At 37.4% G+C, this 25,888-nt stretch overlaps 1 protein-coding gene across 1 annotated transcript in view; it reads right to left on the bottom strand.

The window, feature by feature from the left end:
• Positions 1 to 25,888, bottom strand: part of LOC150095533 (phospholipid phosphatase-related protein type 5-like) — a 109,733-nt gene that overhangs the window by 49,708 nt on the left and 34,137 nt on the right. The window contains exon 3 of the mRNA XM_090410703.1: positions 8,559 to 8,715. Coding sequence (XP_090266829.1) covers positions 8,559 to 8,715 — 157 coding nt within the window. The remainder of the gene's footprint in view (positions 1 to 8,558; positions 8,716 to 25,888) is intronic.

Raw genomic sequence — 25,888 nt, 5'->3', positions numbered from 1 at the left:
AAGTTTGAGGATGTTAACATGAAACTGAGAAACAGATTGGGTTTGCTATAGTAATTTTTTTTTTTTAAGCTTCTGATAAATTTTATATAGTAAGAATTTGAGGAAACTGTCTTGTAGGAAGAGAAACTTATCTTAGGCAACCTGTAGTAAAAAAAAGTATTTAAAGTCAGAGAAGGTTAAATCTGATTAGAGCATTCAACTATCCATAAGCAAGAATCATATCAAGAATAACAATGCAGTTGCAACTTAAGTGGCAGCACTTGAAGAGAATTAAACCACTAATAATAACAGCAAGGAATAATACACTTAATAAACCATGTTCCAGATATTTCAAGGAAAAGCTAGCTAGTGATACATGGAAAACTAAAAAAGTGCTTAGAAGCAGAATCATTCATAAAATGAAGGAAATTGGGATGAAGTTAATGGATGAATAAGCCTATTACACAAGGTATCCACAAAAAACAAAAAAGATACTTGTGGGAGAAGAGCAGTAAACAGACTTATATTGCTCATAAGCACCAATTCAAAGAACAGCTGCAACAAGGAAAAAAAATTGTGGAAGAATAAGTATTGAGCATAGCTGGTAAAGATATATTTTGCTAGTATCTAGCAGAATACATTGTACCCGATGCAGTAGCCAGAACAAATTAGATATAAAAATTCAAATCTAATCTTTATGTATGTGTTAAATGTTCATGCACAGTGGCAACACACTGACCTTATTACTTATTCTGAGTCAACTTACTCAGTCCTAAAAGAATGAATGAAAACAGGGCAAGAACTTGAAACAAGGATGACAAAATAGATGCAAAACAGATTACATAGTATCTTCAGGATGATAGCTAAGGAACTCTTAAGAGTTTGCAAGAATCTAAATTTACAAGTGGATAGTTGATCTGTATGGATTCTCTTCAATAGAAACCATGCTCTTTCAGTGTAGCTTGTTAAATGAGGTCTGCTTTGATAATTTGTTTTACTGTAAAGTTACCAGAAAAGAGATGGATATACACCATGATATTATCAGACTTGGGAAGCATTTGACTAGAGTAGTTAGGAACCAGGGGTGAATTCTATGCTTGCTGTGCAAGCTCATTAATTGAGAAAGTAGTAATATTTATTTGTTAATAAATGCATGCATTTATAAGCATTCCATTTAGGCTTTTATTTTTGTACACAGAACACATCTTAAGCTTGTGCAGCAATAATTGAGCTCTGCATTGTGTATGCAAGGCCAATGCTTGCTCACCTAGTCAAAGCTACCTTGGCTTGCTCAGTTGTGGGAGCTTCCAGGTCCTCACTGCAGCACTGTGATTTCATGCATGTGCATAGCCATTTCTGCTCCTTTCACATCATCTTAAACACAGGTCATACACCATCAGAGTAGCTCTAGTAAGGGAGCTTCAGCCAGCCTTTGAGTGTGCGTGTTGCTTGGGAAAATTAAGTTACAAACAACTTTTTATGACTATATTATTGACCAATTCATAAAGAAGAACTGTAGGGTAGAATTTGTATTCTAGTAGCTAAATTAAAAAGAGAGATAATTTTTAAAATAAATTATATTTGTATGATTAAATGGTCAGTAATTCATTATTCTGCTAATCAGACTTCAATCACACCTCTCACTCCCTGAATGATAACAAGAGCAAGTGTGAATTTCAAGACCACCATTCGCCCCTGTTAGGAACAACAAAAAAGATGTATTAGGAAACCAAGTATGCTAGAAGTATAAGAAACAAGGCGGATGAAATGGTTGCACTAATTGTGTCTGTTCACCCAAAGATTGTCGGAATAAGTGAGACATGGTAGATGAGGACGACATCCTGACAGGAATAGAGATGGAAGGGTATGATATGTTTCTTGAGGATAGAAGGGGTAAAAAAAGGAAGGGGAGTGCTATTGATGATAGAGAAAGTTATGTCCATACAAGGTAGAGATGCAAGAGGGAAATAGGGCCAGTGGTTTTGAGGCAGTATGGTGTGAGATAGAGGTGAATAGAATCAAATACTTGGTGGGATGTTATAGACCTGGTAATGTGGACGGTGGTCATAGTGAAATGACTAGTCAAATAAGCCGAGCAATTAATAAAAAGGTGATCATTATGGCAATATAGACTGGAATGAAGAGATAGCAACTGGAAGTAAAGAAAATGAGTTTTTGAGGGGTAACTACCTCAGACAGTATGTAACAGAGGGCACACGAGAATTAAGGGTCTTGGATTTGGTCATCTCAGAGGATGTAATTATAAATGAGGTGTCAAATTATCCACCAATTGGTGAAAGTGACCATGAGGTGATTACCTGGGTGGTTGCCAGCAGTGCAAGGACCCTTGTGAAAAAAAGGGTATATGTGGAACTACAAGGGGGGTGATTATGAAGAGCTCAGGAGACAGCGTGCAGGTGTAGCATGGAATGAGGAGTTAGCTGGAAAAGAGATCAATGCAGCTTGGGGGATTTTCAAAAACTATTTAGTAGATGCAATGTCTAAATGTATTCCAAGGGTGAGAAGGTTAGATAAGGTAGGTGTGAGATGGATGAATAAAGAGATTAAGCATGCGATATAGAGAAAAGGGCATTGTGGAGGCAGCATAAGAGAAATGGAAGTAACCAATTTCATGAGGTCTACAAATACCAGGCAAGGAGGGTGACAAGGAGTAGCTAAAGAGAGCTATGAACAGCAGTTAGCTAATGAAGCCTAAAAGAATCCTAGGGAGATCTTTTGATATGTAGCCAGCAAAAGAAAGAATGATTATGGAAGGATGACATTAGAGGAAATGGTATAAAGACAGCTGTTGCAGAATGTGTGGTGGAGATACTTAATGAGCAGTTCATAAAGATCTTTCAATCTTGTGAATGTGACTTCATGGAGATTGAGAGCAGTTGATGATGGGGAGGAGAGACTGATTAAGTGAGCAAGAGGTGTTTGGGGAGTTGAGTAAACTAGATGTAAATAAGGCTGTGGGACTTGATAATATATCACCGTGTATTCTGAAGGAATGTGCCAGAGAGTTGACACCTGCCTTGACATATTTTTTTTAATACGAGTCTTGCACTTGGTAAAGTTCCTAAAGAGTGGAAGGATTGTGCTACTTCATAAAAAGGAGGTGATTGAACTCAAGCATCCAACTATAGGCCTATCTCTGTGTCAGGTGTTGTGGTTAAGTTGTTGGAGAAGCTTGCGAGAACTAGGATCCAGAGTTGGGTTGACAACAATGGTATAATCTTTGATGGACAGCATGGATTTGCTAAAGGGAGATCATGTTTTAATAATCTACTTATTACAATAAAGTGACTGCTTCCTTGGACAGAGGAGAAGGATACACAGTAATATACTTGGATTTCACAAATGCTTTTGATAGAGTACCTCATGATAAGTTGACAGTCAAACTAGAGCAGATGGGGTTGGATATTAGATTAGTACATTGGATTGGAGACTGGCTATCTGATAGGTATCAACAAGTTGTGTATGGGGGTGCGATATCCAGGAAAAGGAAAGTCACTAGTGGAGTGCCTCAGGGGTCTGTTTTAGGGCCATTACTATTTAACTTGTATATTAATGATATTGGTGAAGATTTGGATGGAGATATTCAGTTGCTTGCAGATGATGCAAAGTTGGGACAAACCATAAAGAGTAGTGAAGATGTTGTGGTCTTGCAAGAAGACCTGAATAAATTGAGTGATTGGGGATGCGAGTTCAATGTTGCAAAATGCAAGGTTTTAAAATTTGGAAAACAAAGATGGGATGCAGAATTTATGCTTGGTGAGAATATATTGTTGGAGGTAGAGGAAATAAGAGATCTGGGGATGATAGTGGATAAAGATCCAAAATTTAGGGGACACATCGCCAAAATTGTGAAGACAACACAAAGACTTCTGGGAATGATGCGGAGGACACTGACATGTAGAAGTAGGGAGATTCTTGTTCCATTGAATAAGAATTTGATTAGGCCACACATGGACTATTGTGCCCAGATTTGGTCACCAGGTTTTCAGAAGGATGAAGAGATGTTGGAAAGGGTCCAAAGGTGACTAAGGTAGTTTCTGACCTCTGAAATGTTGAGTATGAGGAAAGATTGAGAAGATGTAATTTGCAAAGTCTGGTGGAGAGAAGGAAGAGAGGAGATATGATAGAGACCTACAAGTTGGTAAGGGGTTGTTATAAGATCAATGGTGGAGAAGTTCTACAGAAAATAGCGGGAGATCAGGGGATAACCAGAGGTCACCCCTGGAAACTGTATAAAGAGGGTGCGAGTAGGGGAGTGAGAGGCAGGTTTTTTTCCTGCAGAGTTGTGAATGATTGGAATGCCTTGCCTGAGAGTGTGGTGTCTGAAAAGAGTTTGAGTGTGTTTAAGACATATGATGAGATGTGTGTGATAAAAGGACCTCCCAGATGAGTCTTTGACTCCATGAAGTCTTGGAAATAATAATAAAGAACAGTAAGAAACAGAGCATTTCATGCCACAGAACACTGGATGCCAGATCAAATGTTAATTATACATTTTGAATTAAATGTCCTTGCATTAATGTTTTTTCTCAGAGGTTAATGAGGTTAGGAATCTGAAGCAGGCAGTGGGTTGAAGTTGCTGCTGAGAATACATAGTTATATTCTTGAATTTTGCAAAGCAAGAATATCATTGTATGGCCTTGTAAAGCATATTACTGTAATTCTTGTACAGTAATGTGGTGCATGGTAAGTTATACAAATACACAAACTGGAAGAGATAGAAATGGATAATGGTTTTTAGTTAGGAGATTGGTGACAGTGCCAGCAAGTTGAATCAGAAAGGAAGGTAACCCTACAGCATGCTGTAGGGTTTTCCCCCTTGGGCCACTACTATTCAACATCTGTTAAATTTATGTGGATTGACAAGGAATATTCAGTTGCTTTTCAGTGATAGTTTAAGAGTTATGGATTGGGAGTGTCATTTTCACATGTACAAGGTGCTGTATTTTGGCATGCATAGGAGTAGTGCTGTGCATTCTAATATAACATGTTTATGTACTTCTAGAAGGCAAAAGAAGTCAGGATTTTAAGTGATGGTCAGACTTGAAATTCAGGATAGTAAATATTGAAGACCATGCAGCACACCGATAGATAAGGAGATTGTTAGTTATACTATACAACATCTTAAATCAGATCACCATGGATTATGTGCAAACTTGGTCAATTTCTTTTGTGATGAGGAAACTGCAGAGGGTACAGAGATGTGAAAGGCTATTGCCTCACTAATCTCAAGGCTCTTCAATTTAAGTTTCCCTCAACTTCTCTCCATAATCCACATTCTAAATGTTTAGTGAGAAGTGAATATTATATAAATGTTTAAGTTAATGAGGAAGTAAATTTTATAGGATTAATACGAAGAATGAAATGCTATCCTTGGAAAGATATGAAGCAGAAGGAATAGATTTTTTTTTTTTTTTTTTTTTTTTTAAAACACAAAGCAGGTGGTGAGCAAATACAATGCACTGTTAAGTAGTTGATTATGGTTTAATATATGCTGCTGGTTAAGCAGACATTGTGACAATGTCTGATAATAAGTTGATTCCTTCTGTCATTAAGCTACTTTCACTTGCAATTCCAAACAGTTGAGACTTGTTTTAATCCAGTGATAATATTTCCCTTAATATTAGAGGGAACCAACCAAAGACTCATCACTAGAGTCACTATTTGGAGGTCCTTACTGCCAAGTAAGGACCTCCAAAGGCAAAACTTTATTAAGGTTTGGTTCTTGCATCTTTATAATTTTAAGATAATGTCTTGTTTCACACCCATGTCTACTACATTAAAAATCACAGCTCTCTCTCCGATGCATTATTCGCCCTGTAGCGAATAAATGTATTGGACGAAATTCAACCAAACTTGGTGTAAATACACTCTGGAACATGGGGTTTTAATTTAGAGTAGAAAAATGCTACCAATATAATCAAGTGATATTTGCATAATTTCACCGTTTCTACTACCGAGTAGGTGGATATAAGGAAGACCAAAACGGATTCGCATCATTCTAAAAAGAATGAAGTGCTATGGATCTCACCTTACCGGAACGCGTTACTAGTCAAGTTTTACTATCAACAACTCTAATGCTGCGCTTCGAGAATTCCGGCATTGGAAGGTTAGGAGAAAAAGGCCGGATGATAATAACAAATCTTAGAAAAATGATTATACGATTTAAAAATTGCGGATCTTTAAGCAGTGAGGCCAGGAAGAGGATACAAACGGATTATTCCTTAACAAGTTGACGAAGTTGCAACTTGCCATCATGGAAAATGGAATGAATACGGTCCAGCAGTGCTCGGGCAATATCAAGGCAACTAGACATTTCTTACTCAACTGTGCTGAAAATCCTGCTCGTCAAATGCCGAGTTTTTTCTCCTACAAGATCTCCCATACTCAAGCTTTGCTTCATGGTGATGCAGAAACTTCACTGCAGTTTGCCCTCCCGTTCTTAGCTAGAATGTAGGTTGATGAAACAAGTTATTCGCAACCCAAATGCGGTAATTGTGCGAGCTAACACTATCGTTCTGATAAAAATTTGCTTTGTCACTCCCACGAGATCCTCCATGCCCATGTATCATCCGACTCCTTTACACTCCAGAAAGTCTGTGGTGGTGTGGTTTCACTGCATCGTTTATTATCGGTCCGTACTTTTTCGTAGTACTTCTCCCGATAGGAGCAGCGACTTGTACTATCTCTGCTGTTAGGTATCGAAAGATGTTGCGTAACTTTGTTGTTCCGCAACTGCAGCAGCGAAAATGCTTTGACTACCATATTCATGCAGGATAGAACAGCTCATTGAATTGCCGGTACATCGGATATTACGAAAACACTCCTCAGAACACTGATTAGTCGTGAATTTCTCACGGCATGGGCACCTCGTTCGTCTGAACTCAACCACTGACTTTTGGTTGTGGGTTGAGATCAGGCGAAACGTGTGGTGTATGAAGGACATGTTCCTAATTTAGCAACCTTGAATGACAATAACGCAGCATGAAGCAAGTCTATGTAGATCTGTTGTGTTCTGCCTGTAGAAGATGTCATTCACGGAATGCAGTCCTCAGAACAGCCTGAAAGGAGGACATTAAACCACATCTGTAAGTTATACAAACAAGAAAATTCGTTTGTTGCGTCTCTTCTAACCACTACTGTTTAATCCAAAACCACACGTTATAGCCCAAAATGTACCCTAATGGAAGAATTTTGTACCATTTTTATATCTTCTGTAAATAAAAAAAAACGTTCCAGAGTATACTCACCAAGTTGAATTTCGTAAAATCAATTTTTTCCTACAGGGGATCTGAACACTTCTTTAATTATGGCCGCCCTGTGTGTGTGTGTGTGTGTTCTCAATCTGTTGCAGAATCGTCATTACCTATTCACCAAGCTCTGCAAATGGAAATCTCATTGTCTACTGCCCATTCCAGTGACTTCACTCAATTCGGCCCTTCTCTGGAACTTTTTCCAAATACTTCGGCTCTTATAGAAAAAGGAAATGGGCGACCAATCCGTGCATAAGTTGATCAAGGCCTTGTACTATGGAACCAAACTGTTTACTATGTCAGAATAATTCATTGCATTGTTCTTATAATAGTAGCCATATATAAATAAAATCTGCCGACTCCCTTTAATTTTCCAAAAAGGGAGTTAGGCAAGGCCATTTATCCCTAACTTTTGGAAACTAGTGAGCAGCCAACCCCACCCTAAGTTAATCACAGAAAGATCGCCCAAGACGATTGTAATTGACATTTGGAGAGGAGAGTATGGCAGACAACTATCACTTGGTCCTTAACACTATATTGGTGTCTGAAATACTGAGAGTTCTAGCGGAGTTAAAGCATACAGGATAAAAAAAAAACAGTTTACAAGAGGAAACCCCATTTGCACATGCCAGGGGGTTCAATTTTTTCCCCCTTCTAATCCTTTCAATTCTAAAGACCTTTCTAAGTTCGATTCTAGTTGGAATTGAACTTAAAACAGATTTGACTAATGGTAAATGACATGTGGAAATGACGTTTACATCATTTAGAAAGACTAAGTCGCTTATGGCCTCTCCTCTTTCCAGATATTCTCATTAGTATACACTGCATCTGATCCTTACTTCAAAAATCATTTTCCACCACAGAATTAGCAACTTCATTGATGTGCATACACAGTAAGTATCCCAGTCCTGTAATGCAACACCCGCTTCTTTCCTCATAGCTCTCTCCCCTCCTCTCAATCAATCATCAAAAACTGCATATCCAGTTTAAGCTTCTCTGAAATATCTTATTCATAGCTATGAAATCATTATTGCAACACGTCACTAATAACCTTGCTGTTTTGGGGCTACTACCCTCTAGTCCCTACCATACCCTGCCTTTCACATATCTAACTAGCTTTAATCTCATTCATCCCAGTTTTAATATCTTATGAGAGATTCTATCAAAACAGCTTTGAAAAATCAAAACTAATAAAATTTATAAAAAAGTTTCAAATGCATTCTCAAAAATCTGAGAGATTAAGTTCATATTTCATAATTATGTAAATCACTATAATCTAAGAAGAAATACGTATGATCAGCTTACCACACTGATGGGTGCAGACACAGCAACTATATAGAATATATTTGTGCGCATAGCAAGAGGAACATGTTTGCTTTCAGCAGAAATTTTTGCAGGGAGTGATAAAGCAGGATCAAAAGGATTATAATTTCGAATATATACAGGAAATGTTGTCCGAAATCTAAAAAAAAAGAGGCGAAGGTAGTAATTAGATGTTAGAATTACTACTAAAATGATTAGTTATGAAAAAAAAATTTCAAGTGTTCCAAATTTAAATATTTCAAAAAGTGGACTTTTTTCAATATTCCATACATTTTTGCCTATATTTGTCCATACACAGCATAGCTACATTTTACGCTTATAGGTCGTACTTTTGAGATGGACATATGGAACAATTTTTTTTTTTTTTTTGTAGGAGTGAGAGGGTGAAATTGTGTGGTTGCCATTATTTCTGGCATTGTAACGAAATCTGAGACATTTAAAAGGTCTGACCAATGATAAAAATTTAAAGAAAATTGAATCTATCTCAGATAGTCATGCTACATGAGCAAACTGACGTTCAGTTCGTAATGCGAGTTTGCCTTTAACTGAAGGCAAATTAGCCGTCGCTAAAGGGGCGGAAGGGTTTTTCCCTTCCTAGAAAAAAGGCAAACTTGTCACAACATGCATTTTACAGACATAATATACTGACCTCATAGCCTTAGTTGTTTCGAATTCCAAACAATTAGGGCCGAAGCAGTTAATGTTACGCGGCCAGTATATATGTCTGTAGCCATGTATTCATATGGGCCCTGTTTGCCTGTCTTGTAAGATGTAGCGCGCACAGCATTTAATACCTGTATTATTTAGTTTATTCATGGTTTCATTATAAGTGAAGGGTCCTGGATTCCATGGAAGTACCAGTGTAATAGTAATCTTACTATACACTTTATTTTAAGCATGGTGAAAGATCGCGTTGCTAGTATATATATATATATATATATATATATATATCTGCATCATCACTAAATGATTGAAACATGTTCTGTGTTTAAGAAAAAAAAACAAGGCATGTTCCATGCAATTGGAGGCACAGTCAGTTGTAGTAATTTAACTGTACAAACTTTCTTTCCAAAATCCTTCCTATTTCCATTTTCGAATCAATTTTCATTCCACACATTCTTAGTATTCTAAGTTCATTATCATATGTCCAAATCACTTCAAGATGAATTTACAATCATTTGTTAATCAAAAGCTTACATTCAGTAGGACAACACTATCCCAAAGCGGGCTACTTACTCCCTTAATGCTTTGGCGCAGTGAAATTGCCCTCGATATCTCCTGACCTAACCTTTCATCAGTAGACGTGGACTTCCCAAATAATTGACGCTTTTACTACTCTTCCAGCCTGATCCATTGAGTCTGACACTTAAATCATAGAGAAATTGTACAAGTTAAAATCATACTCACTCTTATTAAATGTGAGTCATACGAGTTCTGTACCTATTCCATTTGTCAATTTCCCCCTTTTGTTCGTTAACTGCATCTAGGACACTAAATTCATTACCACAATGAATAACAGTGAAATTAATGAACTACAAGGAAGCATCTTAACCTAAACTAACCTGAATTACTAAATTTCATCTGCACACAGCTCCTACATTTTAAACATACACACATACTGTATATTCTTAATATTTAGGCTTTCGACCAGTAAGATCAATGATAAACATAAATGCATTGGGTTTATTTGGCCGTAAGAAAAGTATATGTGGCCGTTCGCCACATATACTTGTGGCTTCGTCTGAATTAAGATACTAAAAATATACAATAAAAGGCTAACAGGAACTATAACATTATTAAAGTACAGAGCATGTAGGAACCATTAGGATATAAGTTAAACTTATATGGTAACTCTAACAGTTCCCACATGCTCTGTACTTTAATGTTATAATTCCTGTTAGCCTTTTATTGTATATTTTTAGTATCTTAATCCAGACGAAGCCACAAGTATGTGGCGAAACTAGTCTCCCCCCCCTTTTCCCCCTTTACGGCCAAATAAACCCAATGCATTTTTGCCGATATATATGTAATACATTTTTTTTTAACTTGGGGATATTGTATATTAGGATAACAAAGTACAGTAATTTTATAAACTTGGTTATTTTAACTCCTAATCCCAAGTATGCAAACAATTAAGTTTGCGCCTGAAACAAAGTTCAAATCTAAAGATGGTACAACACCAGGGTAACTCATTGTAAAGGTGGGTAAAGCTCTAATCACTATCCTTAGTATTTTCCCATAATGTAAAGCACATCTCACTAGAAGATGTATACTGCAATGCATTATGGGTGGGGTCACTACCCAGACATTGTAGTATGCATCTTCTAGTGAGATGCACACTACAATGCATCTCACTAGAAGATGCATACTACCCTGTGTTGATTGCCCTGGTGTTGTACCATCTTTAGACTTTAACTTTGTTTCAGGCGCAAACTTGATTGTTTACATACTTGGGATTAGGAGTTAAAATAACCCAAGTTTATAAAATTACTTGGTTATCCTAATATATATTCTTGATCACAGCTATTTCTTTCCCCGTCTTTTCCAACCTTTATTTATAAAGGATTTTTATTTTTTTTAAATTCACAAATGGATGCAGTGGTGCTTGGGCAAATGCACAATTGCATGCATTTTGCGATTTCTTTAAAAAAAAAAAATGATCGTTTAAAATCCGAAACACTAATCAGCGACTGAAACAGTAATAGTTCAAGCTTTTGAGTTTTGATAGTTTTATCGTTATGCCGCAAGCAAAATGTGGAAGAATACCTTTATTGAATGCAGATGGTTACTCTAATGTCAGAATCTAATGAAATTGTTCAATTAATGAGTGCACACTTTGCTAAGATATATCAACCAGGTTTATGTAACATGGTGCACAGTGCTACTGCTATATTGGATGAAGAGTTGGAGGTGCATGAAAAGGAAGGTGAAGAGATAATCAAAACCTGAATAAGAATTTGTCAACAGGGACAGGTGGAATATCAGCATTTGCTAAACGAATGTTCAACCGAATTGGCTAGGTCACATGTTTGCATAACTTGAATCTCAACTCAGGAATGTATGATACTTCCTATGTATACACGGGTGTTGTAAAAACGGATGTGTCCAAACTACCAACCTATCAGTATCTCTGATATGGTAGTGAAGATTTTGGAGAAGTTGGTAACAACTTACATACGGGAATGGGTAGACAAACATACTATACTCTGCAAGGAGCAGCATGGGTTTACTAAAGGAAGGTATTGTTTTAGCAATTTGCTCATATTTTATAACAATGTCACGGCTAGTTGGATAAAGGGAATGGATACACTATGATAATTGAATTTTTCAAAGGCATTTGATAGGATACCACACAAAAAGGCTGTTGCATAAACTTAAGAATATAGGATAGAAATATAAACTCTCGACTTGGATCAGTGAATGGTTGACCGACAGATATCAAAAAGTGGTATACGGTGGTTGCGATTCTTCTAGATTTAAGGTGATCAGTGGTGTACCTCAAGACTCAGTCCTTGGGCCATTGTTCAATCTATACATTAATGACATCAGAAAAGGTCTAACAAGAGATGTATGATTATTTGCCAATAAGACAGGGGCAATCAGGGATGCTACTGATATTCTGGTGCACTGTGCACCAGGATATCAGTAGCATGATTTTTAAATCATTTCAATAGACGAAATTTGGGCAACAAAAATGACCGTCTTTTTAATTCTAGTAAGTAAAGTTATGCACTTTGGCGTCATAGGATTTCCAGCGGCATATTATATTAGCGATTATGCTACAATAAACTGATGAAGTTAGGGATTTTGGCATAATGATTAATAGGAATTTCAAGTTCAAAAGTCACATAGTAAAAGTTGCAAACAACTCAGAGGATAATTGCAATGTTGATACGAACCTTGACATGCAAGGATAAGGAAGTCATTTTACCTCCTTATATGGCCTTGATAAGACTGCACCTAGATTATTTTGTGCAGATTTGGTATCAAGGGGATAAAGAAGCTGTGGAAAGAAGAAGAGTTGCAAAGATTATACCCGGATTATGGAATTTAAATTATGAGGACAGATTGCGAGTATGTGGATTACAGACTGGTTAACAGTCTGTAATCTACATAGAAAGAGGAAGATATGATATAGGTCTATAAACTTATGAATGGGTGTTATAGGATATCGTCCGATAAAATTTTTCTTTATATGGAAGGTAGAGAGAGAACACGAGTAATCCATGAAAGTCAAGTTTCTTCAGTCAAGAAAGGGGTAAAAGCTAGGTTTTTCTCTCAAAGTAGAATAGTTTGCTTTTATGGGTAATGAGTGCATTAGTGGGAATGAGTTTAAAGGACGGTATGATAGATGGTTTGTGTGATTTATAGCCTCTCTCGATGAGTCCTTGGAGGACCCAGATAATAAACTATTTGAATGAAAAAAGGTTTGGGGAGGGTGTTAATGTTTCTTTCTACTTTTACATAAATGCTGGCGATATGTAAAACCCCCACATACAATTTGCTTACTTTGCAACACTCAGGCTCTTAAAGGAGTGTTTTCATAAGTTAAAATTGTTGCAAGATGCATGAAAAAAAATGTTTAAATTCAAACTTCCTTTCCGCTGAAGGGGTGAAAATAACGAGTGAAACCAGTTTTGCTTTACAGTAAGTAAACCATCTCCCAAATTTACTTGGACCGACAATTTGAGTTTCATGATCAGTTTATAATTTTTTCGCAAGCTTTAAGCTCCCCCCCCCCATAGGTGTCACTCAAGATTGAGTACACGTATCCACTACATGCGTGCATAAAACAAAGCCTTGTGGATACAACTTAGCTCTTTGAGGTGAAGTACAAAATGGGAAAGAGCATCCTGCACACCTTAAACAGGTGACCACCATCTTAAAAGAAAAAAAAAATTGTAAATGCAAGTAAGAAAAAGTACATACAGTGAATGTTGATATGAGGGAAAAAATTGGAAACAAGCTTTAATTTTAAAGCCCTCTGAAACTTAAATTCTGTTGTTGATCTGTGAACAAGACTGTCGTCATAATTACAGAATGCAGGAAAAACTAAAGAAAAAAAAATTCATCTGAAAGAGCCACAACAACCATCAGTCAACAAATAATGCAGCTTCAATCCCCCGATTCAATTCCTCTGAAATGAACCTATATGAACTTAAGCTTTTCTGACTTAACTATTTCTTCAAAATAACTGAGTCCACCACCTGTGTCATTATCCTCTGCTTTTCCACTTGTTCTCGCGCACACAGTTTTGCTTTCTACCATTAGATCTTGAAACTTTTCACGCCTTGTTCTTTTATTCATCTCCTTTATCTGCAGATAACGCATTGGATCCGATTCAGAAGGGGAGGAGGAAGAAGAACATTGCAGATATTGAAACAGACCATAGCGCATTTTTTCCCCTTGCTACATTTATTTTTTCCCCACACACCCCTTAAAAAGATGGCTATAATACAGCAAACGGTTTCTAAGACAGTATTTCCTAGTCATGGTAGTGGCGTATACCACTTCTGAAGCATGATCGTACCACCAGCTAAATTTTTTTAATCATTGCACTTATGTTAACAAAAAACGGGATATAAATTTACCTTTTAAGAATAGATTGGGATTGTTCAAATGAGCAAAAATATCGTAAGTTGTGCCAATTTACATAGCTATTTGCAGTTGTGCATTCGATCCCTCAAGGAGCGAATGCATGTAATAGTAATTTGTTTTATAATCACCATTTCTTCAACAAATTCAGGCATTTAGTAGCATACCTTTTACAAAATTTTAATGGCTTCATCAAGAATTTTTCTTTAAATCTGCATTTTATTCTGAGTGCTTCCCTGTGCATCGTGCTCAACGGTGCGTTGATTTGGCTTCCGATGCAACGGTTTGGATACTTGAAACAGCTCTTTGCTAGAGCCGACTGGTTGACGGAACAAATAATCGCGAACTCCTTTATATCTAAAACTCTGCGATGAAATTCGAGAGATTTTTTTCAATAGCGTTGCTAGCTTTGTTTACCACAAGTTGAGCCATTATTTCCTTGCCGGTTTTTAATAAAATCTCACCATGGCAAAATGCACCACTAATGCTTTCACATCATCTTACCAAGCATTACTTTGAGATTGTTTATTTTTCGAAGAATTCTTCATACTTGTTTCCAAAATGGTGTTTGAAGATGGATGAGTTTACTATCATTCAAGAATCACAACAAATTACTTTCTGGAATATGTTCAAGTTGCATCGTTTGTGTACGATAATCAGAATTTCTATATAAAACTTTCATCATATTTGTGAACTACTTTAGCCTTTTTTAGCATTTTATATTTTTAATACAGTTTCTAATCTTGTCTTCAGTTGTCTGATATAGTTGCACATCCATTACTAACGCAATCGCATTTTTTTTAATAGTTTTGTTTGTTTCAAATATTCCTTTTTAACCATTGGTCCATTTTTTTTTAATCAATAAAAATGAAAAGTTTAAGTATCATTGCAATGCACCTCTCTTAGTGAGAAATATATACCCAGGGCTGAATTCATAGAGTTGTGATCCTAAGCTAAACTTCAGAGGCCCTCTGCTGGATAAACTTTAGGTCAACTATACTGAAGCGGAAATCCTCAGCTATAGCGTAAAAATGATCCTGCGTAATACCTTATTTTATATTGAGTTAATAATACTGCACGTGAATTTCGGATGTGTTCTGCAACTCCAAAGCCATCTGTGAAACAAGAACGTAAACATAAATGTGTTAACATCTTTGACGTTATAATTGCCTTTGTTACTTTAAATTATTGTTGATATAGTCCGACCACAGAAGCGAGAACTCTCGTTGGCAGACTGCCAAGTAGTCAATTCATGTTGAAGGGGAGAAAGAAATAAGGCGATGTACGAATTTGTCACCAACACGCGAAATAACGTGCTTTATACGTAAAAGTTTAACTGTTATACAAGCAAAATAGTTACCACTTTAAAAACTACAATGATCATAAAAGAGAAGTTAATTTTCCGATGTGTAATAATAAATACTCATCCCATAATACGAATTGATTACCCTATTATCGGAATGGATTCTCCTTTTGACATGCGCAGAAGTGTCGAAGGGTCTTGTATCTGTGGGCGTACTATATGCAATTTAAACATTGTTTCCCCTTCCTCCCCCATAAAAGGAGGAAAGGAAGGTAGAATGATTGATAGATAATGACACTAACTGCAGAAACCGATTATTTTAAATTGTGCACACAGAAATATTGCCGATTTAATTGATTTGAAAAATGTCTTTTCAATGTGCGATTTCCCCCTTCTGTCATTAGTGGTAGGGGATGTCATGCTTTGGCAAACAAATTTCAGTGTTAATTTTCTGGAAAAATAAAACCTTAACATATTCAACTTCATGAGGATTGAAATCATTTCAGACTATAGGCATTTTCGTGGGAGTTGTTCTGCTACTGAATTGGCTGTCACTATCCCTCCACTTTAAGCCTTTTAAACACGCGAAAAACTAATGGTTAACATTCTGTTCACATCAGCAGAATGGTTAACATTCTGCTTCAAAAACACAAACTAACTTCTACCTGTGTGCTTCGTAAAGATACATAAAACAGCGGGTTCCTTACCTATTTGTTCAAACGCGACACTTACCTCTTGTGTGTGTGTGGGGGGGGGGGGGGGGTTATAATATATCCTTTGCTTAAGTTATCGAAAAGTTTCAATAATGTAGGTCCGTTGTAATTATTGGTTTATAATCTGTTGACAGCGCGTTCTGTTTATTCATGAATATTGGAAGAACGCAGAGTAATTTCTCTAGAGGCACCTCTGGCCTTCAACTCTCCAAGGCTATCGCTGTTACGACAGAGGCAATGAAATTTTAAATTTGTGGGATGACGTCTTCCGCGCTTTGATTGCAGACAAGCGAGGCTGATTCAGATGGATAATATTTACAGATATGATTTTAAAATAATTTTTTTTATAAGAACAAAATAGTAAAAATTGCCATATTCACTCTATACTGTTCATAAGAGTACAAAACATCCAAGATCAGATTCTAATGATCCGATCATTCTTGTGATACACAAATGGGCAATAGATAAAGCATCTGCAGGAGATTTTATTGGTTGTATGCTTTGGAGTAATGTACATGTTTGGAGGAGGAGGAGGGATTACTTACCGAAATCCATTAGTAGTTAAGACCACAGATTATCTCCGGTAGTCGCATAATGAATGATGAGCGAGAATTTTAATCTTTCGCGCTGGTGTGGCATAGGTAACATGCAACGCAGAAAAGAATGAATAGAGAACTTACTCAAACTGAACCGTTTTTTTATGAATCTGAATCTAGGTATTTTCAGAAAAATCTAAACATTATGGGAATACGCGCATGTAGTCATGTTTCATGAAATGCCTAATTTCATTCAAACATTCTTCGTCAGGAATGACAATAAGGCAAAATAAAACAAAACGTAAATATACATAAGAGCTAGACCAAGGCCATTATCTGGGTCATTTTAGTTTGACCAGGTGGCATGGGTGAAGATAGTGATGTTAAACCATGACATTAATTGGCGAGTGACCTACTTTTTAGTAGCTAATCCTTGAGCTGTCTTTACTAAAGAGCAAGAAGTTTGGGCATGCTATCATTTTACAGAATGGATTTAGAATCAAAATAAGCTCTCTTCCGTCAAGGGTTCCCGCGCTGATTTTCTGAACACTATTCTTAAGCGCTTCCATAAAAAAAAAAATATTATACAACCTTTACGTCTGCCTTTAGGCAAACGTAATTTTGACAATTAGTTGAATACAAAAACGACATTTATGTTGCATGATACACAGTTTGTTCAAGAAACTGTCTTGTTAGAAAAGTTGACATTGGAACAATGTAGCATTGAGTCGATTCAAGGTCGACACTAGAGTATGCAGTTGCACAAGGATTACGTGCATCACTTTTAAATAACACGATAAGGCATGTGAAGGAAGCTATCATGAAGAGTGAGAGTAGGCAGATTTAAAACAATTTCTCTGAGCTGTTGGCTTTACGATTTTCTTTAACCGTGACTTTGTGGAATGTATTTTGTGTCTAGTTGCCATTTGTTTGCACATAAAAGGCAGATTGCGGGATTTCGATCGTTGTCTAAAAATCGCTAAGAGTCGCTCAGTGTCAACTTATTTTACAATAAGTGGTAAAGTAGCATAAAACAAGCCTGCACTACTGACTGAAAAAAAAAAAAAAAGGCTTTACTTATGATATAAAGTGAGAAACATGGACCTGACTTGGTCCTCCACATATGTTGCAGTTCTATTATATTTTTATATTTTTTTATGCGAATCTTTAAGTCTTAAATCAATATTACATTTAAGTATCATGGGTGGACTTAAAGCGAGAATAGAAACCAAACAGTACTTTCTTTTCCTCCTCGAGGATACGTTATGTCTCCAATAGTAGTTTATCACCACCTAAGAACATTCACAAACATCCATGCGGGTGTTTGTGAATGTTCTTAGGTGGGATGCGAGCCACATTCTGTTGATGGTACGATATCTATTCGGGTTACCAGGCCTGCTGATGGAAGTTAAACGGTGAGGCAAGGAGTTTAAATTGCTATTTCTGTTATTTATTTCTAAAAGCTGCAAATATGTTAAAAGTAGTAAGACATACAAAAATAAAGTTATCAGCCATGAGACCAGCCCTTTGCCGGTTCCTAAAACTTCTCGAAACATGTAATGTGAACGATTACCACTAATAGGAGACATGTAAGTGCAATATCATATTCTAGTGAATCCTATATAGATATGTTCGTGTTAACGACAACTCATTGAATAAATACTCAGAGTTGAATGATCTTGCGATATACGCGTATACTCAAAGTTAGAATCTCCTCGAAAACTGCACGAAGATTATAGTGTTTTTAGGAACCGGCAAAGGGCTGGTCTCATGGATGATAACCTTCGTGCAGTTTTCGAGGAGATTCTAACTTTGAGTATACGCGTATATCGCAAGATCATTCAACTCCGAATATTTATTCAATGAGATGTTCGTGTGTTAACGACAACAAATTCGAGTGGCAACCTAGTGTTTTGAAAGAGTTAGAAGATTAACAGAAACGCCGAGGAGAAAAATTAACGATGAATGGTCAGTTGCAGATGTCAACTATTAGTTTGACGATTGTTATCTACACCTTACCTCTCCTCTTCGCTCCTTGAGGAGCATAGGGCCTCAACCATTGACTTCCATCTGACTATTCAATGCTTTTGATCTTTTCAGGAACATCCCAGCCGTCTTGCCTCCGTTTCTAGTTCTCATCTCCATGTTATCCTGGGTCTACTTTTCCTGTTGCCTTGGGGATTCCATTCTAGTGCAATTTTTGCCATTTCTTTATCTGGATTCCTGATTGTGTGACCCATCCAGTTTCATTTTCTTTTAGTGATTTCATTTCTGATGCTGGTTTGACCTGCTCTCTCCCAAAAAGTTCTATGTTTATTTTATTTGGCCAGTATATTCCTAGTATCTTCAAGCATTTATGTAGACCTGTATTTTATTTATGTTTTCCTGTTAGAGACCATGTCTCAGCTCCGTATAGTAAAACTGGTTTAACATTAGTGTTGAAGAGCCGAATTTTGGTTTTTAATTTTATTTCTTTGGATCCCCAAAATTTCATCATACTGAATGCAATCTGTGCTTTCTGGATTCTGTTTTGTATGTCCTGTTTGGTTCTTCCTTGTGTGCTAATCACCGATCCCAGGTAGATAAAGTTATCTACCTGTTCCAGTGTTTTTCTTAGTACTAGTTCTTGTTTGGGATTTATCTTCATTACTTTAGTCTTATGATTTATTTTCAAATCCATATTTATTTGCTTCCTGGTTTAAATTATCCATTTTCTTTTGAAGGTGTTGATGTTTTTGTGCCAAAAGGCATAAATCATCTGCAAAATCCAGGTCACTGATTTTATTTGACCATTCCCATTGAATGTCAATTCTTTCTTCAATGTTTTCCTCATCACCCAATCAATAACAATCAGAAAGATGGTCGGGGAGAGTATACATCCTTATCTTACTGTTTGGCGCAAATAGTTCGCCATTATTCAGATTTTATTATTCATGAATTTTGTTATATTTAAGATTTTCTGAGGAATCCCATAGTGCTTCATTAACTTCTATATAGTCTGTCTATGCTATCAAATGCACGTTCAAAGTCGATGAATCACAAATATAGGCTACTCTGCCACTATTGATTGTTCAATAGTTAATGTTATTATCTGGTAATACAAGATCTGTTTGGCCTGAACCCAGCCTATTCTTTTCTCAGTTTAGTTTCAATTTCTTGTTTAATTCTTTCTAGCAATATTTTAGTAAACAATTTACAACATTTAGAAATGAAATCCCTCTCCAAAGTGTTGTCTCTCTCTTTTTTGGCAGTTTCACCAGGAGTCCTGTATTCATGTCTTCTGGTCATTCCTCCTTTTCCCATATTTGATTAAATAGCGGGTGTAGCATTTCAACAGTAGTGTTTATATCTGCTTTAAGTAGTTCAACCTGTATGTTGTCATTCCCAGCTGTTTTTTTTTTTTTTTTACTGCCTGAATTATTTCTAGTTTAGTTATAGTTCCTGTATTTATTTTAAGTATATTTCTTGTGGTATTTCTTATTCTAATTTTTCTATTTCTCCATTTAAAATTTCCTGGAAATGTTCCACTCATCTTTTCTCGATGTCTGTTTCATTTGTGAGTAACTTTTTTTTTTTTTTTTTTATAGTCCCTTCTCTTTTAAAACTCTGCCCAGCTAACTTTCTTGTTATCTCAAACAAAATAGCAAGTAAATTTGATCGAGTCAAATTTACTTGCTGCTTCTTCAGCTTCTTTACACTATCCTTCCTTGCACTTTTTAAACCTGTATCTTTCATTTATCCTATTTCTTTTATACTTTGCAGAAGTGTATCCCATAAAGCTTTCTTCAGAGATCCATTGTTTGCGATTCCTGCTCTGCCTTCCCAGGACTACTTCGGCGGTACTACTAAATATATTCTTTATTTTTTCCCAGTTCTCTTCAAGGTCTATTTCCTCATGTTGTTCTATAAGGCTTCCATATTTATTCCTTAATGTTACTTTATATGTCTTTTGTATCCTTGTTTTTCAGTTTGGATATATGTTATATTTAATTCCTTGGTTCTTGCCTTTAAATATTTTTTTTAGTATCAATTTTATTTTTGCAATCAATAAATGGTGTTCTGTAAAAGTTTATCTACACCTCTCCAAACTCTTGCATCCATCAAAGAGGTTCGCCAAGGTCTGTTTATTAAAACATGGTCTATTTGGTTTTCTTATCAGGTGATATCCAAGGCTGTTTAAATAAGGTTCCTCCTATGATCATATCATTGAATGTGCAAGTGTTTTAGGATTCCCCATTTTCATTAGTTTCCCAAACCTTCTTTTCCCATTATTCGTTCATATCCCACATTACTATCGCATTCATGTCACTTATAAGTAAAAGCATATCTTTACTTTTTACTTCATCTACTTCTTTTTGCAGCATGTCATAGAAGTCTTCTTTCTCTTCTGTTTTTACATTATTTGTTGGTCCATATTTATTATAGTCACATTTCTATATTAGTTTTAAATCTAGCTTTGACGATTCTCTCAGAAACTGTTTCCATTCAATTAGTGCTCTTCTAGCATCTGTTGTTAGCATGAAAGTTACACCTTTGCTATGTGTGTGTGTCATCTTCGTTCTGGTTTCCAGAATATAAAATGTATTTGTTCGTTGGATTTCTCCGCTACCATTCCATCTCGTCTAGACCTGGTATTTCTATTTTGTATCTGTCCATTACTCTGGTTAGTAAGTTAGCTTTTCCACTTTCGTACAAAGTCCTAATATTCCAGGATCAATTTTGGTTAAAAGTTTGGGGTTAAAGAGGTTTTTTTCTTGGAGTTTTCCGCCTGTCAGCTTCTCCAATGGAGAAGGCTTGCTTCATTTTCCACAGTACTTCTCCCTCTTGGTCTTGTGTCGGTTTTCCAACAATGGTTGAGGTTTCCGTAGTAATATGATTTTTTCCATATTGTGGTTGCCAGCCACAAGTACAACCCTCCTCCTTTCTCATTCGGACCGGCAATGGCGGATTTGGTTATCTACAACTGAATTAAATGTCACTTCATTTCTGAAGCATATGCCATCCACATGAAAAAATCCTAAGACAATTAGCTTTGCCTTTTAGATTCAAGATTTGTGGCAACTTCGAAAGTGACAGCACTTTTTTTTTTTTGTAAACTTATAGTACATTCATAGTCAGGAAGGGCATCCGGTCGTAAAACTTCACTGCCAGCTCTAGCTATGATATGAGTCAAAGAGAAAATGATATAAGGGCTAGGGCGTACTCCTTAAGCGACACGCAGCCACATCGCCCTACAGCTGCGAGAAGTGGACGAGGGCTACCGCATCAAGGGCGGGTGCGGTTAAAGAACCGAGCCCAGCAGGTGGAGAGGATGTTGCGAGTGGGAACACTGAATATTGGAAGCATGACTGGAAGGGAAGGAGAGGTGGCAGACATGATGAGGAAGAGGAAGTTGAGCATTTTATGTGCGCAGGAGACAAGGTGGAAGGGGGGAGGGAAGGCAAAGGAACTGGGAGAGGGATATAAATCGTCCTACTCTGGAGCGAATAACGAGGGAAGAAATGATGTAGGAATTGTGGTGTGTGGCAGAATGACGGATGGGCGGAGTACTGGAAGTGGATAGAAGGAACGACAGGATCAGGAGAAGAGAGGGTGGTCGTATTATGTATATATGCCCTGCAAGTTGGCTGTACAGCAGAGAAGAATGATGAGTTCTGGAACGTGTTAGATGAAGAAATGAGGGAACTGGAAGAAAACGATATGGTGATTGTCGGAGGAGACTTGAACGGACACATAGGGAGACAGAATGGACTGAAAGGGTGCATGGTGGCCACAGAGTGGGAATGATGAACCAGGTAGGAGATAGGGTTATGGACTTTGCAGTAACGTTTGATCTGGCAATTGTGAACTCGTTTTTCTACAAGAGGGAAGAACATTTGATAACATTTAGGAGTGGTAACAACAGTTCACAAATTGACTACATTTTGACTAGAAGAAAACATCTTAAGATGTTTTCTTCTAGTCAAAATTATTTTATTTTAAAGTCTATCGCAGACTTTAAAATAAGATCGAAGATAAGAACCTCTGAAAGCCATGGGATGAAGACAAGTGGTTTCACTTAAGAGTGTGAGGAATCGTTTTAGGGAGAGGGTGTTAGAGAGGATTTCGGATGGACTGGAAAGTGTACAAGATTGATGGAAACATAATTCAAAAGTAATCCTGAGCTGTGCAATCGAGGTGCTTGGTGAGTACAGAGGAATAAAGTCAATGAAAATTGTAGAAAGGGTTCTTGATGGAAGATTAAGGAAGGAGGTGGAGATTACAAAGGAACAATTTGGCCTCATGCCTAGTAGACCAACAACAGATGCTATCTTTGGGTTATGGCAGATGTAAAAGTTTCGAGAGAAACAACGGGAGCTACATCTGGCATCAAAATATAATCTGGAAAGATTAGACAGCAGAAGGAGGGTTGGTGGTGGAATAATAATGTACAAGTGGCAGTGACAGCTAAGAGGAAGGCAAAGCAGAAGTGGGATGAGTCAAGAGTGGAAGAGGACAGAGTGAAAGCAAGAAGCCAAGAGAGTTGTGGCACAGGCCATGGCATATCAAGATCTGTATGATCAATTAGAAACAAAGGAAGGACCGAAAAATTTACCAACTAGCGAAATGTAGAAATAAAGCAGCAAAGGACATCTTACATGTGAGGCAGATCAAAGACACTGAAGGAAGAGTATTATGGAGGGATGTAGACATAAGAAACAGATGGAGAATATACTCTGAGGGACTTTTGAATGAGGAAAATGCAAGGACTCACAGAGAAGATGGAAAGCCTTCTGAGGGAATGGTGCAGAACATCAGTAGAGTGGAAGTGATGGAGGCCATGAAGATGAGGAACGGAAAAGCGGTGGACCCCAACAGGATTCCAGTGGAGGAATGGAAGGCACTGGGGGAAAGAGGGAATTTACCTGCTGTGGGACCTGTTCATGAAAGTTTTCCAACAGGAAAATATACCCGAGGAATGGAGGGAGAGTACTCTTATCGCCATCTACAAGGGTAAAGGGGGATGCACAAGACTAAAAATTACAGAGGAATAAAGTTAATGTCCCACACAATGAAAATCGTAGAAAGGGTTCTTGATGGAAGATTGAGGAAGGAGGTGGAGATTGCAAAGGAACAATTTGGCTTCATGCCTGGTAGATCAACAACAGATGCTATCTTTGGGTTATGGCAGATGATGGAAAAGTTTCGAGAGAAACAACGGGAGCTACATCTGGCATTTATTGATCTGGAGAAACATATGATAGAGTGCCAAGGCTAGAAGTCTGAGGGAGTAGGTTCTGGAGAAATGTCAGGTTGGTGCGGGAGATGTACAGAAATGTGAAGACAAGTGTTCGGACCGGTCTGGGACAGACAGAAAGTTTTCAAGTAACAGTTGGCTTGCATCAAGGGTCAGCATTAAGTCCGTTTCTGTTTAACATTGTGATGGAGGTGGTTAGAGAAGATGCGCCTTGGACAATGTTGTATGCAGATGACATATTGCTGTGTGCAGATTCAAGAAAAGAAGCGGGAACTAAACTGGAAAGACGGAGAAAAGTACTGGAAGAGAGAGGTATGAGACAGCAGAAGTAAGATGGAGTATGTGTTGCACAGTGGGCGGCGGCCAGGAGACAGACCTGCAAGGAAATGTCATCAGGAAGGTGAGGGACTTTAGATACTTAGGTTCAACGGTGGAAGAAGATGAAGCTGAGAAGGAAGTGAGATGCAGGATACAAGCGGGTTGGAGGAACTGGAGGGAGATGGCTGGAGTGTTATGTGATAAGAGGGTGCTGATCAATCTGAAAAGCAAAATCTATAGGACAGTACTCAGGTCAGCTATGACATATGCTATAGAAACTGTGGCCCTGAAGAAAAATAAACATCAGCAGGATGGAAGTAGCAGAGATGAGAATGCTTAGATGGATGTGCGGTGTGACCAGAAAGGATCGTCTATGTGAGGGGAACAGTGAAAGTTACGAACTTAGGAGCGAAGATACAGGAAGCAAGGTTGAGATGGTTTAGTCACGTGATGAGGAGGGAGGACGAATATGTGGGAAGAAGGAAGCGTGGGCGGCCAAAGAAGAGATGGAGGGAGCTGGTAGAAGAGGACTTTAGGATGAAGAACTTGAATGTGGTGACAGCCCAAGACAGGAGGATGTGGAGGGGACTCATCAACAGTGACCCCACTGTTGATAAGTTCTTTCAAAAGAACTTTTCCAGCAATTAAGAGGATATGAAGATGCAAGAGTATCAAACAATTAGTAATAACTTATTGGACCACAAATTCAACTTATTTAGATGGTATTAAATATTAAAACAGAACTTTTGCAACTCATTCGCTATCAACAATGCCCTTCGATTGGAAATCATGAACATTAACCCGACTAAGACGCGTTGCTCCTGAAATACCTGAAGCTCCAATCCAAGATCTTTAGTACTCCAGAGATGATAGCTCGGTAGTTAGGCATCCCCCTTCATCCTTATGCATCTGAACTAAATCTTATTCTTTCCATTCCTATGGGATCTTTCCTGAGCTGAGAAGTTATGCAAACATATCATGGGCCAAGCTTTTCGGTTGAATATTGCACTAGCATACCTACTAATATCCCATTTGCCTCTATTGCCGAATTCTTATCGGAGTTACACAACTTTAACTTCTTTCTCACGTACTTCTAGCTCTTCATCTAAGACAGTGGTAGCACTATGCACACTTCATATACCTGGTTGATAGATCTTAGCCCAGAGAGTGCTGGTTATTTGAGTAATAATCAGCTTCTGACATTATGTATCATCTGTATTCGGTAAATTTATTCTTCCACTTACTCGTGACAATTCTTTTGGACTGCCTTTTCAGCCGATTTCCTTTCGTACTCTGATTTACTTTACTAAACAATACTCATGAATATACTGTATAACGCGCCGGCCAAAAAAGTCATAACTCCTGTCGCTCTTATTCTTACGATATTCCTTTCACGTTATCTTATGGGATCTCTTAATAAGTTTGCAAGTCCATCCACTGCCACCTAATTTGTTCTTCGAACTCTAGAGACACATCCTGACATGCAAGTATTTTAGAATTAGAAATCTAAAAATCCTTTGATGTAGTGGATATTCTTAGAAGTTACAGATAACTAATTTCTTTCGAAAAGTATTGAAGGTGTATCTTTTGAGAAAGAAATCTACACATGT

The sequence above is a fragment of the Typopeltis vanoorti genome, chromosome 20, assembly GCF_054136105.1.
Source record: "Typopeltis vanoorti isolate ZY-2024b chromosome 20, IOZ_Tvanoo_1.0, whole genome shotgun sequence".
Classification (NCBI taxonomy): Eukaryota; Metazoa; Arthropoda; class Arachnida; order Uropygi; family Thelyphonidae; genus Typopeltis; species Typopeltis vanoorti.
The sequence above is the reverse complement of the archived record's forward strand: the minus strand, read 5'-3'. Positions and strand labels throughout refer to the sequence as shown.